The sequence below is a fragment of the Grampus griseus genome (assembly GCF_964374135.1).
Source record: "Grampus griseus genome assembly, chromosome: 14".
Taxonomy (NCBI): Eukaryota; Metazoa; Chordata; class Mammalia; order Artiodactyla; family Delphinidae; genus Grampus; species Grampus griseus.
The window spans coordinates 15,404,251-15,417,285 of NC_139008.1; the positions used below are offsets into that span (position 1 = coordinate 15,404,251).

Consider the following 13,035-nt stretch of genomic DNA (forward strand, 5'->3'; position numbering starts at 1 on the left):
CCCAATCCCGCCCTCTGACCCCTCCCCCATCCCGGGTCCAGGGGCGGGTCCGAGTCTGCACCAACGACCACACAGCTAGCCCTTCATCGCTCGCATCGCCCCGGCACCCACGTGTGCACCCCATACTTGGTGGCCGAAGCGAGCGGTACTGCAACCAGACGGGCTGGGCTACAGGAGCAGCAGCGGTGACCTGTGGGATCGAAAGTGCGATGGGACAGGGCGGCTGGAACCCGGCTCCCAGACCTTGGTCAGGATCAGGCACCTCCCTCTTTTTACCAGGCTTCGGAGCCAGCAGCCCTGAAACTAGGTGTCTGGGGACAGGCGCCACACCCAGCTGCAGAAACTAGGCATGGGACTTGGAACTCTTAGACATTTAGAGTGGAAGCCTGGAGCTCAGGTGAGTCATGGAAACCCTGGGGTCAGGCTCCTCTGCCTCCTCTACCCGCTTCAGCCACAAGACCCCTGAGAAACAAGGTGAGCTGATACAGTGCCTGGCTCCATAACCTGAACTCATATAAGAGGCAATGCCTTTTTCTGGGCACAGGGCCTGGCCTGCTGAACCCTTTGCCTGGCAACCTCTTCACTGATTCTTCCCATAACTGGCCCCTCCTCACTTGCCATGCCACTCAAATATCGCCCCCTCTGAGACAGGCCCTTCCGAGGCCACTATATCCAAAGTAACAGGCTCAATTACTTTTTCACAGTGCCTCTTCTTCTTGGCCTCAGGAATGCCCATAGATGCCACACACACACACACACACACACACACAGCACCTGTGTCCCAGCCTGGCCTGGCTCAGCCTCACTTCTTTGGGGTTAGGTACTCACAGCCAGATGTGGGTGTTACACCCTCCCGGCCCCACTCATTCTCATGGGAGAGTAGAAGGGCACTGCCAGCCTGGTGTGCTCACAGCACCTACGACAGTCTGATCTGAGCCTGCCTGGGCTGGGCCTGTCCCCAAGGGTGACCAGGAGGTGGGAGGCTGGTTACCTGGAGCCCCTGGACCAGCCTTTTCAGGAACACACATGCACAGGGGAATCTCCAAGCTTTTTTTTTTTTTTTTTAATTTCTTACAAAACCACATGTCCCAGCCAGACAGGACAGTGCAGGCCCGCCCCCAGGCACTGTGGCTGGAGGAGGGAGGCCCCCATGGATGAGGGGCTGCCGACCCCAGAAGGACCGTCTGCCCCTCTGCACAAGGCCAGTGTGAGGAAGGGGTCTGGCTGGAGGCTCTGTCCTGCCCACCCCCAGCTGCTGGGAGAGAAGGTAGACCCGGGGTCCCTGGTGCTCTTAGTGCCTGCAAGGGAAGGAGTGCAGAAGAGGGTCTGAGGGGAGGAGGAAAGGCTGGGGTCAGGGATGGGGCAGGCCAGGGGGCAGGCCCACAGTATCTCACCGAGAATATGCAGCGCTATCAAACCAACGTGGAGACGCTAATGATGACCACCAGAACGAGGACAGTGACGGACAAACAGATGGCAATAAAGACTTTCTTCTGTGGGAGAGGAGTGGGGTCAGGGAAACTCAGGAGGGGAAGGAGGGCCACCCGGGGGGTGGGGTGGGGGGAGGCTGACCTTCCGCGCCTTCTTCTGGCTCTCCAGGGCCATCTTGACATGTTCCTGCCCACGTTCCACATAGTCTGCTGAGCTCAGAATGTTCTTCTCAATTCTGTTGATAGTCTCCCCCTGTTCGGAAGAGGGGGCGGTTCAGGCAGGTAGGAATGACTGGGGGTGGAGGGCCCAGCAGCTCCTCAGTCTGCCCAGCCCAACCACAAATGACTGAAGGACATTCCTGACAGAGAACACTGCACTAACAAAGATGTGGAGGCAGGACCACATCTGACCAAAGTCCGCTCTCCTGCAGGTGGCTTCGAGGCCCCCTTCCACCATGTGGTCCCTTCTGTCCTGCTCCCTCTCCCCATACAACCTCTACTCGCAGTGCTGGCTGGGAGCTGAGTGCCTTACATGGCTCCTATCTTTTCACACAGGGTGAACTTTTGTCCCCTCACAAGTCTGTCTGAAGTCGTGTTCTTTAGGCCTGTCTCCCTGCTGCTGTGAAGCTCTCCCTATCCTGGTACTCCTACCGAGTGAAAGCTCTTCCCCATGACTCCCAGCTGCGAAAGAGCATTGGGTCAGCTCCTCCAGGACAGGGCTGGAAGCTCCCCTTATCCTGAGATAAGGGCCGGGGGGAAGAATACCACCTCGCACTCCATACTTGTACAGATTTTAGGAGGCAGGCCCTCTAGGGGGCAGCTGTGGAGCGCTCAGAAGTATGAGGGTAGATTCTGTTGGTGGAGGAGAAGCCAGGGTTGGGGCCATACCTGGGGTGGGCTCAAGTTTGAGGGATGCGGTACAATGTATAGAGGAGTGGCCATCCAGGTAGCTGTTCAGGAGGACGCAATTTGGGGGCACAGCTAAGGATGGAAACAAAGGCCAGCCTGGGGGCTTGGCCCAGTCTGGAGGGGAACAAAAGCCCCGGGGAGAGAGGCTAAGGGTGGAGGTGGGCTGACAGGCACAACACAGTCTCACGTCTGGGGGCTGAATCAAGCCTGGCCAGCTGCCTGGGGTACCCACCTGCATCTCCACTTCAGTAGCCAGAAAAGTGAAAATCTCATGAAGTTCACGGATACTGCGCTCAAGCTGCTGGATCTCACTGTGCCGGGCCGAGATCTCATTTAGGGCCTGTCGAGTCACCTGTGTGTCCTTCAGTATCTGGAGAGTGGACAGGAGTGAAGGGACAAGTCACAGGGAACCCAGCAGCAGGTTCAGAATTTCCTGTTCAGCTTTGGAGCGGCCCTCAGGCCTAGAACTGGGGCCAGGCCCCTGATGAGTGGTTCCAGGCAGGCTAATTCGTGCCCTTCCGGGCCTCAGGATTCCCTCCATGAAAAACGGCCAGGACTCAGAGAGGACGGGGGGCCCGGCAGAGGGAGGCTGGCTGTGGCCACTCACATTGGACACAAACACCTCGCTCTGCCCGCTGTCCAGCATCTGCTCCAGCTCCTCGTCAGACACCATTCCAGCATTTGCTGTGAAGGAAAAGGCCAGGCTCAGAGCTGGTCAGGTCACCTGACCCTGTGGGCCGGACGCCGCAACTCACTGATCTTCAGCTGCCTCCGAATCCGCTCCACGTTCTTCTCCCGGTATTCGGACTGCATTGAGTTGCACTTGTTGATGAGCTCCACAAATTGTTGGGACAGGACCCCGTGCTAAGGATGGAGAATAGAAGCTGGGTACTCCTGGGAGGATCCCTGCCCGGTCTGGGCTTCAGCATCCCCGTGGGTACAGTGAGCAAAGAGCATGAGCTCATAGGTGCCTGCTGCCTTGACCACCTTGAAAGGCTCCCCCAGTCTCTCAGAGTAAAAGCCGAAGCCCTTACCAGGACCTGCAAGGCCCTATATGACCCGCCCCTTCCCCCGTTGCCCCTCTGACCTTACCTCCCAACACTGTTCCCTCACCCCTTCCCTCCAACCACAATGGGCTCTTTACTCCTCCCTGAGCAGAGCACAGCCCCACCTCAGGCCTTTACACTTGCGCGCCTTCGGCCTGGAGTGCTCAGGCCCCACAAAGGCCTTTAGTCTTTGTTACAATGTCACCTTCTAAGTGAAGTTTTCTCCACCTTATTGCAACCTGCCTTCTCCCGATGTTCTCATTCCCTCTCCTCCTGCTCTTTTCCCTTAATACTTCCTATGTTCTAAAATAATTTACTGATTTATTATGGTGATTGTCTCTCCGCACTGGAATGTAAGCTCTGTGAGGATAGGGATCTTTGGTTCACGGCTGTATCCCAAACAGCTGAAAAAGGGTCTGGCACACAGTAGACCCTCAACAACTATTTGTGGAATGCTTGTTGAACACCAGCCTCACTGCTTAGACTAGAGGTGTGCTGGGATGCCCGGGGGTCATAGCGATTGCCCAGATTTTTACAGGCCCACCTGGGCCGTCAGCCTCTCACACCAGTGACTACCACAAGCCCCCCCTCTCCCCCGAAACGCTCTCTCTCCTTGTGAATTTTGCTGATGTCTAAAATCTGCTCATTCCTTGGAGTTCCTTCCTGAAAGACACATCTGCTCTCTTGGCTTCAGCTGTACCCTTTCAAGATGCCCAAACTGTTCCATCTTCAATCTGGGGTCTTTGCTGAGCTCTGGGCCCACCTACTTCAACTCTGATCTCCAAGAACTCCAAACCATGCCTCACTGCGCACCCAGAGGAGGCTGCTCAGACCACCTCAAATCTCCTTACAAAGCTGTTGATTCAGTGACCTTCCACCCCAGGGAAGTTCCTCTTCCTGACTTCTTGAATTCTGTCCCTGGGGCAGAGGATGTCCCTGTCACATAGGCAGGGAACCTCCCAGCCATTTGACTGCACCCTCTTCTTCCCTGGGCAGAGCCATTAGCTACCAAGTCCTACCTGAGTAATGTCTTTGTCATCTATTCAAGCTTAACTCCCCATCTTGGCTTCTAGAAAGTATCTCCTACAGCCGAGCCCAGATCATGTCTAGGGACTCAGCAACTTCTCACTGAATGGAGGAGAAGAGGGCAGTGATATAATGGCCTGGAAGTCATGAGACCTGGGTTCTTGACCTTGGGTGAATCCTATTCCTCTCTGAGCCTCAGTTTCCCCATTTGGAAAATCATCTGGTTGGACTTGATGATCTCTAAGGGCCCTTCCTTCTCACATCTGCCATCTAATGATCTATAAAACACTAGCTGAAATTTCCTAGTTCTGGGAATAATGAACCCACCTGGGTTTTTCTCATTCTTGTGTTGACCGAGTTATAGTTCTCATCAGCTTCCTCCTTCTGGGGCTCTATGGCTGTGGAAAGACACAAGAGTATTGGTAGAGCAGGGGAGTTTGACCTGTGGCTTCTGAAATTCGGTTTGGGGACTAGGACCCCAGCCACCCAGCCATACAATAGAGAGGGGCTTATGACATAGGATGTTTTTTTGGAAATAAAATTTATCATAAAATGACTAATTCTGAGTCTCTGACAGGCAAAAGTATATTTTTCTTTGCAATAAATACGTCAGAGAATTCCCACAGGCATGCAGAGGCCTCCTAACAAAACCCCCATCGGCCTGCCCAAAGAATGGTCACTGGTCAGCAAGAATTGTAGAAGTACAGCTGATCCTTGCACAACTGCATGGGTCCACTTATACTTGGATATTTAGAAAACAAATGCATGCTACAGAACTACATGATCCACGGTTAGTTGAATCCACCCATGCAGGACCTGGGATATGGAGGGTGGACCATACAGTTATATGCATATTATGACTTGGGGGGTGGGGTGGCAACACTAACCTCTGCCTCGGTCAAGGGTCAAATGTAAATGGTTTCATTATAAATAAGGGAACCTAAGAGGCAGGCATATGCTGTGGAAAGAACTTTGGACTGGAAGCCAGGAGACGGAGATTCTAGACGTAGGCCTGCTGTGTGACCTGGATATATGTCACTGGCCTCTCTGGGCCACACACTCCCCAGATATACCAGGAGCTGGGCAGGATCAGAGGAAAAGTATCTGTCTGAGGTCCTAGAAGCTCACCCTTCAGCTGCGCGCGGATGTCCCTCCCCAGCTGTTTGATCTCGTCGCGCAGGTTCTGCAGGTCCTGCTTCATGCCTGAACAAGAGAAAGCCATTGATGCCCAAACAGCAGCCCCTACCTCAACAAATCTCCCTGCCCACCACCTGCGTGGAACTACAATCCCCACAATCCCTCGGGCTCAGCATGCGTTCTACACCCAGGGTTTGACTCACTCTCCTCGGGAAGGGGCGTGGCCAGAATGGTGACCTGCTGCTTCTCCAACTCTCGGACTTTATTCTCCAGCTTGACAATAGTTTGCCGAATTGTCCGAACCTGGGGAGGATGACCGAGAGGGCTGAAGGAGATATGGGGGTACTCCAGGCCGCTATGCTCTTCGGGTCCTCCAGCCCCCTCGTGAATCCAGGCCGAGACCCCAGCCTCTTACCTTCTGGAAGAATTCATCGTCCGGGCTCCCCAGCCGTGCAGTGCCCGGGTGTACCACCAGCGCGACTCTCTCCTTGTCTTCATCGTCCGAGCTGTCATCCCCCTGCCAGGGCCAGGGTCACTGGCATCACTTCCTTAATATTGCTCTCGCCCAGCAGGACTCACAGACTTCCGGGTCTTTCCTTCCTAGCCCACAGCCACCCCTCCCTGCCCCGAAGACCAGGAGTCCTGCATTCCAGCCAGACCCCACCCCGTCCGCCTGTCCCCAACCCTGCTGTTCCGACTTCTCACCTGCCTCAGCTCGTGGGTCCTGTCCCGCATGGCGGCCCGAGCTCCCTCTCCCCGGCGCCGGAGCCCGGCGGGCCTCAAGATTCTAAGTTTGGAACTCCCGTATCCCACTCACACTCTGACACTCCCCTCCGCCCTCACCCTGCGGACCCCAAAACTGCCCCCTCCACGAGCCGCCAGAGGCTCTTTCCCTGGCACCATCCACAGTCAAGGGGAAGGAGCCGATCTCGGGGACCCCCACGTTTCCACAGGTTGGAATTCCCTTTTCTTCCCCCCCTCCCGCTCCAGTAGCCTCGGCCCCGCCCCCTCTGGGATGACTGGAGCATGCGCACGGGAGCTCGTCCCTTCCCCACCCGAGGGAAAGGCGGAGGTCGGAAGCAGCAGGGCTCCGAACGGAAGCAAAATTGCCAGGACGTGAGAACCCGCCCACTTCGCCGGAACTATCGCATCTTCAAACGGAAATCTACTTGCCAAAAGGGGTGAGAATGCGTCATTGGTATGTAATCTGAGAGGCCCCTCATCTCACATCACCCCACGGTGCACCCCTCCTCGCGTCACGTGACCGGCCCGGTCCCAGCCTCTCGGACTACAGAACGTGACGCTTGGACTGTCACATGTCTCGGCTCTGTCAACTCTGTCTCTGGAACACCTATCTCCCCACGACGTCCTCGGCACCCCGGTGCCCGAGTTACCTCCCTTCAGCCCCCACGCGGCGGGGAGGGGGCGCTGACTATCCCCAGAGGCAGTGGGTGGTAGGACCCTGGCTGAATTCGGCTTTATTTCTTTTGGGTCCGGGCGTGTTGGGCAGGCAGACGACTTAGAATTTGGAGCTGTCAACATGAGACCTTGAAATTCAGAAAAGAAAAAGATCCAGCATCAGAGAATTGCAGGGTTTTGTAGGCAGAGCATCTGGGGGTGGGAAGTGACCTCACCCGAGGCAGAAATCTCTTCTCCCGCATACTCCTGGCACAGCTTCTGACAGGTGGGCGGCTGGCGCCCGGCTTGAACGCTGCAGTCCCGCTGCACTCACCACCTTCTGAGCAGCGACACCATTTCAGGGCAGCTCAGGCTGAGAAAAGAGTCTATTATATTGAGCAGCATGTCACTTAGACCGCCGCCCCCCAGACCCCCACCTTGCACCGGAGTCTACCCTCTGGAGCCCACAAAAAAATTCCACATTATAGTGGCCTGTGAGCTCTTGAGGTGAAAGCATGACTGTAGGGTTCTCACCAGAATTCCAGCACCTAGTTCAATACCCAGCACATAGTGGACCCTCAGTAGATATTTGGGGTTTTGTTTTTGGGTTTTTTTTGAGGTACACGGGCCTCTCACTGTTGTGGCCTCTCCCATTGCGGAGCACAGGCTCCGGACGCGCAGGCCCAGCGGCCATGGCTCATGGGCCAAGCCGCTCCGCGGCATGTGAGATCTTCCCGGACCGGGGCACGAACCCGTGTCCCTTGCATCGGCAGGCGGACTCTCAACCACTGTGCCACCAGGGAAGCCCAGTAGATATTTGTGGACAGAATCTTAGCCTTTCATATAACTGAAGATGAAGCTTCTGGTTCCCTAGTCTTCTCTTTTAGGCTTCAGGCTGTCACGGTGACACTTCCCTAACCCTAGCCCTGTAGACATTCATTCATTCAGTGGATAGTTATTGGGAATTTACTATGGGCCAGACACTGTTCTAGGGCTGGGGATACATGAGGGCGTAACAGACAAGAATGCCTTGCACTTTTGGAACCTACATTCTATAGGAGGAGGCCCCAAGGCCACTGAGTGAGTCTCAGCATAGCCAGGATGAATATTAGTTCTCCTGGATCCCAGGGTTCTTTCCAGGGAGCTTATATGAAGGTCAAGCAAGGGAAGGAAGGGCCCCTTTCTGTTATGCCCTACTAAGGAAATCTAGATTTTTTTTTTTTTTTGGCCACGCCGTGCAGCATGCAGGATCTTAGTTCCCAGGGATCGAACCCATACCTTCTGCAATGGAAGCCAGGGGAGTCCCAAGGAAACCTAGATTTCTGTGACTGAGTTGCTGTGGACTTCTGGAAAGTCACTTCTTATCTCAGGGCCTTGATCTCCCATCTCTACAATGGGTGGCAGTAGGGGGATGGGGGGATAGTCTTTATGGGTATTCCCTGCTCTAAAGCTCAATGATAGTGAAACTGTCAAGTGCTGTATCACTCTATGTGAGGGGCTTTGATCCTTCTCCTCTTCCCTTTAGAATTCGGCTCGTCTGGGTTTGGGAATGAAGGAGTGAAGATGGTGCTGCTCTGATCAACCCACAGGGGGAATGAAGGGTTAGAGGCTTAAATGAAGGGTTCGGGAGGCCAAGCCCTGCCCACGGAGTTCCCTGGAAATCAGGAGGAAGAATTGCTCTGCTCTTGGGTCTTTCCTATTGGCCTCTGCCTCCCTGCCCCCCTCCTTTCTTTCCCTCTGTCTCTGTCCCTAGTCGCTCTCTGTCTCTCTGAGTGGTACGGTGGAAGGGCTTTTGGACATCTGACCTTTAGTCCTGTCTTAAATAATTCATTGCTCCTCCGTGGGCCCTAATTTCTTCATTTGACAACTTGGTCTGGTCATTTCTGTTTTGCCTAAGGTAAGAATTGAGCAATATCAGGTGAGGTAAGGAAGGATATGAAAGGGTCTTGCAAAAGCCCCCCTCTGTGGGCTTTTACTGCTGTGGATTCCAGGTCTCTCTGGGCCCACCAGTCCCACCTGTCTCTCTCTGTTTCTCAGCCTTTGGATGACTTGCCTTCTTGGTTCCAGCTATGATCTGGATTTGTTGGTGCCTTTGTTAAATTTCCCAGGATTATGATAGTCATTTTATTTGTGGTCTCTGGATGGGATCACAGGGCTATGGGATGGTGACTTAAGGACATACATAGGAGGCTGGGCTCAAAGCCCCATGGAGTGGTGTGTGGAGGAGCTGGGGAGCAGAGGCCATCTAGAGGGAATAGCTCTGGGGATGGAGCTTTCCAGAGCTGAGCCCATATCTCTGTTTCATGGTCCTTTTTGACTCCTCTCAGGCCCTCTGAACAGCCTTGAAGGGTGCATTAACTATATTGGGCCTCGAATGTGTGGGTGTTGGGGGGTATTTTCCTTTCAGTCTGTGGGAAGGTCAAACCCTACTTGATTTTCTTTAAATTTTGTTTTGGCTGTGCGGGCTCTTCATTGTGGTGCACAGGCTTCTCTAGTTGTGGCGCTTGGGCTCTAGAGCGCGTGGGGTCAGTAGTTGCAGCATGCAGGCTTCTCTCTACTTGCAGCACACAGGCTTAGTTGCCCCGCAGCATGTGGGATCTTAGTTCCCCCACAGCATGTGGGATCTTAGTTCCCCCACCAGGGATTGAACCTGCGTCCCCTGCATCGGAAGGCGGATCCTTAACTGCTGGACCACCAGGGAAGTCCCAAACCCTACTTGATCTTGATGCCTGGCAGCTTGTCCTGTCCCCTCCATCTGCGGGTCCATCTACCAACAGTGGAACCAGATGACCTGGGTTGGAATCCCAGCTCATTCACTTGCTGTATAACTCTGTAAGGCAAGTTACTTAACCTCTCTATGTTAACTCAGTTTCCTCATTTGAAAAATGGGAACCATAACAGTACCAATCTCATAGGGTTGCCGTAAGGATTCAATGAAATGATATATGTGTAAGGAGAAAGAACAGTATCTGGTATTAGGTGCTAGCTAAGTGTTTGCTGCTATTATATGAGGGTGATGATCACGATTGTCACTCTGATGATGTCAGCAGCCCCAGTGTCTCTGCCAGGGTTTCCACGCTGCTGCTCGTCTTCTTTCCCCTTTCCATCTCCTGAGCCCCACTGTGCGCCAGATCACAGGCTAGCTGTCTTGCCAACTCCTGCCCATCTCTCCTGTCTCCACTTGGATCTGACACACCATATATTTTGCTAATTTATTTTATATATTGTCTGCCTCCACCCCTCCTCTCCACTACTAAAATGTAAGCTCCATGAGGACAGGGATTTTCACCTGCATTATTCACTGCCATGTCCCCAGTGCCTACAACAGTGCCTGGCACATAGTAGCTAGTCAATAAGTATTCACAAAGGAATGAAATTATTTCTTTTTAATTTAATAGTTACCTAGCATTCACTATGTGCCAGGTACCAGTACTAGTACTTTATAAATATTTGCTCATTTCATTCTCATATCAATTCTATGAGAAAGTACTATTATTGTCCTCATTTTACAGAGGAGGAAACTGAGGCACAGGGATGTTAAGTAATTTGCCCAAAGTTACACACTAGTAAATGCAAGGGCCAGGATTTGGAACCAGAAAGGAAGCTCCAGACTCTATGCTCTTTTTTTTTTAAATTATTTTATTACTTTATTTGTTTATTTTTGGCTGCTTTGAGTCTTCATTGCTGCGCGGGCTTCTCAGTGCAGTGGCTTCTCTTGTTGCGGAGCATGGGCTCTAGGCATGCGGGCTTCAGTAGTTGCGACACGCAGGCTCAGTAGTTGTGGTGCATGGGCTTAGTTGCTCCGCGGCATGTGGGATCTTCCCAGACCAGGGCTCAAACCCATGTCCCCTGCATTGGCAGGCAGATTCTTAACCACTGCGCCACCAGGGAAGCCCCAGACTCTATGCTCTTAGCCAGTTCACTAGGATCCAAGGAAAATGCCAGCCAGGGATGGCTGCCTGTGTTCCACCCACCTTTGGGGAGTTGTTGCTACCTATTGATGCACTGCTTTGGATCATCTGTGGGGGGAGGAGGGGGCCGACTGCAAGACTGAGCCTTTTTCCTTCCCCCATCACCGGGTCTCTCTTCCATACCTGTTGGGTTGGGGCGGACTGCCGGGGAGGTTGTTGGTCCTCCTCCCATTCCGTTTGCCGTCTCCCCAGGAACTAAAGATGTCCATGCGTGTATTACATAAAGGGCTTCTCTTCACCCTACAGATGTCTCTGAGGCTGGTTTTGTGCCCAAGCCCCAGGTGCTACAGAGATGAAGCCCACACAGCTCTCTCCTCATGATATGTCTTGAGCCTGACCTTGGTCACTCCCTAGAGCGCCATCTGAGAACCTCCCTTCTTTAAACTCTACACACATTCTCGTGGCTTTAACTGACATCGTATTTGGCTCCCAAGCCCACGTCTTCAGCCCCCAATTTTCTCATAAGCTCTAGACCCCTGAATCCACTTGCCTCCTGGACATCCCCTCCTCCCCTCTTGGAGGTCCCATGAATGTCTTAAACTCACCATGTCCCAAACACCATGCATCATCTCCCCCTGAGAATGTCCTAAACCAGCTTCTGTTGCTCCTGTTTCCTCTCAATGTGGATGACAGGGGGTCACCCATGCCATAACCTTGGCCTTGAACTTCATTCTAAAGGTGATGCTTCACACAACTTGTCAGGATAACCTCCATAAAAATACTAGAAGAGGGCTTCTCTGGTGGTGCAGTGGTTAAAGAATACGCCTGCCAATGCAGGGGACACAGGTTCGAGCCCTGGTCCGGGAAGATCCCACATGCTGCGGAGCAACAAAGCCCGTGCGCCACAGCTACTGAACCTGCACTCTAGAGCCCGCGAGCCACAACTACTGAGCCCACGTGCCACAACTACTGAAGCCCGTGCACCTAGAAACCGTGCTCCGCAGCAAGAGAAGCCACCACAATGAGAAGCCCGCGCACCGCAGTGAAGAGTATCCCCCGCTCACCGCAACTAGAGAAAACCCGTACACAGCAACAAAGACCCAACACAGCCAAAATTTTAAAAATTAAAAAAATAAAATAAAATACTAGAAGAAAATATGGGCAAAATTGTTTATAATTCTTAGAGTGAGGAAGGCCTTTCCAACTACAATTCAGAAACTAAATATTTTGTAATAACCTATAAGGGAAAAAAATCTGAAAAAAAAAGATATATATATGTATAACTGAATCGCTTTGCTGTTCGTCTGAAACTAACACAACTTTGTAAATCAACCAAACTTCAGTAAAAAAAATAAAAACACATTACCAATGGATATGAAAAATTCAGAAACTATAAAATAAAAGATTAATACATTCTCTACGTGAAAAAATTCTGCATGGCAAAAAAAGTCAAAGCAAAATCAAAGGCCAATAAACTGGGAAAAAATATTTGCAATCCTTATCATATACAAAGGGCTAATCGCCCTACTATTTAAAGAGCTCCCATATATCGATAAAAAAGACCAACAGTTCAATAAAAAAAATGGGCAAAGAACATGACAGATCACAAAAAGACAATAAAGACAAACAAATATGCAGATGTTCATCTTTGTGCATAATAAAAGGTGAAAATTAAGATAATACTGAGATATTATTTTTTAATTTATTGCACTAGCAAAATTCATATGTTTTTTTTTCTTCTTCTTTTTTTTTTTTGGGGGGCCACACTGCGCAGCTTGTGGGATCCCAGTTCCCCGACCAGTGATAGAACCCGTGCCCCCTGCAGTGGAAGTGCGGAGTCTCAACCACTGGACCGCCAGGGAAGTCCAGCAAAATCCATATGTTTGACAACATAGTCTTTTGGCAAAACTGTGGGGAAACAGGGACTTTCACTCATTGGTGGGGCTGCAAAATGATACAACCCAGACCATAGTTATCAAGATTCTGAATGTATATATTGTTTCTGAATTGTGAATGCATGTATTGTGTCTCCAGATTCTAAGAATGGCTGGGTGGTTTTTCTGCCCATCTTACCTTAGATTACTCAGCAGCGGTCAGCTTGCCCCTTGGCTGGAGTTGGATGGCCCACGATGACCTCTCTCACACTTACATGTCTGGGACCTAAGCTCTGATGGTCCA

The 13,035-nt window shown here is 52.1% G+C and overlaps 1 protein-coding gene across 1 annotated transcript; it reads right to left on the reverse strand.

Moving 5' to 3' along the window:
• Window positions 1-1,034: 1,034 nt before the first annotated feature.
• Window positions 1,035-6,570, reverse strand: STX4 (syntaxin 4). The gene is made up of 11 exons (XM_082670394.1): window positions 6,254-6,570; window positions 5,964-6,065; window positions 5,752-5,851; window positions 5,540-5,614; window positions 4,739-4,809; window positions 3,095-3,203; window positions 2,947-3,023; window positions 2,572-2,709; window positions 1,573-1,683; window positions 1,395-1,493; window positions 1,035-1,298 (listed from the first exon to the last, which is right to left on the reverse strand). Exons 1-10 carry the CDS (start codon window positions 6,281-6,283, stop codon window positions 1,413-1,415), a joined length of 894 nt encoding a protein of 297 aa, XP_082526520.1. The 5' UTR covers window positions 6,284-6,570; the 3' UTR covers window positions 1,035-1,298; window positions 1,395-1,412.
• Between the last annotated feature and the right edge of the window lie 6,465 nt (window positions 6,571-13,035).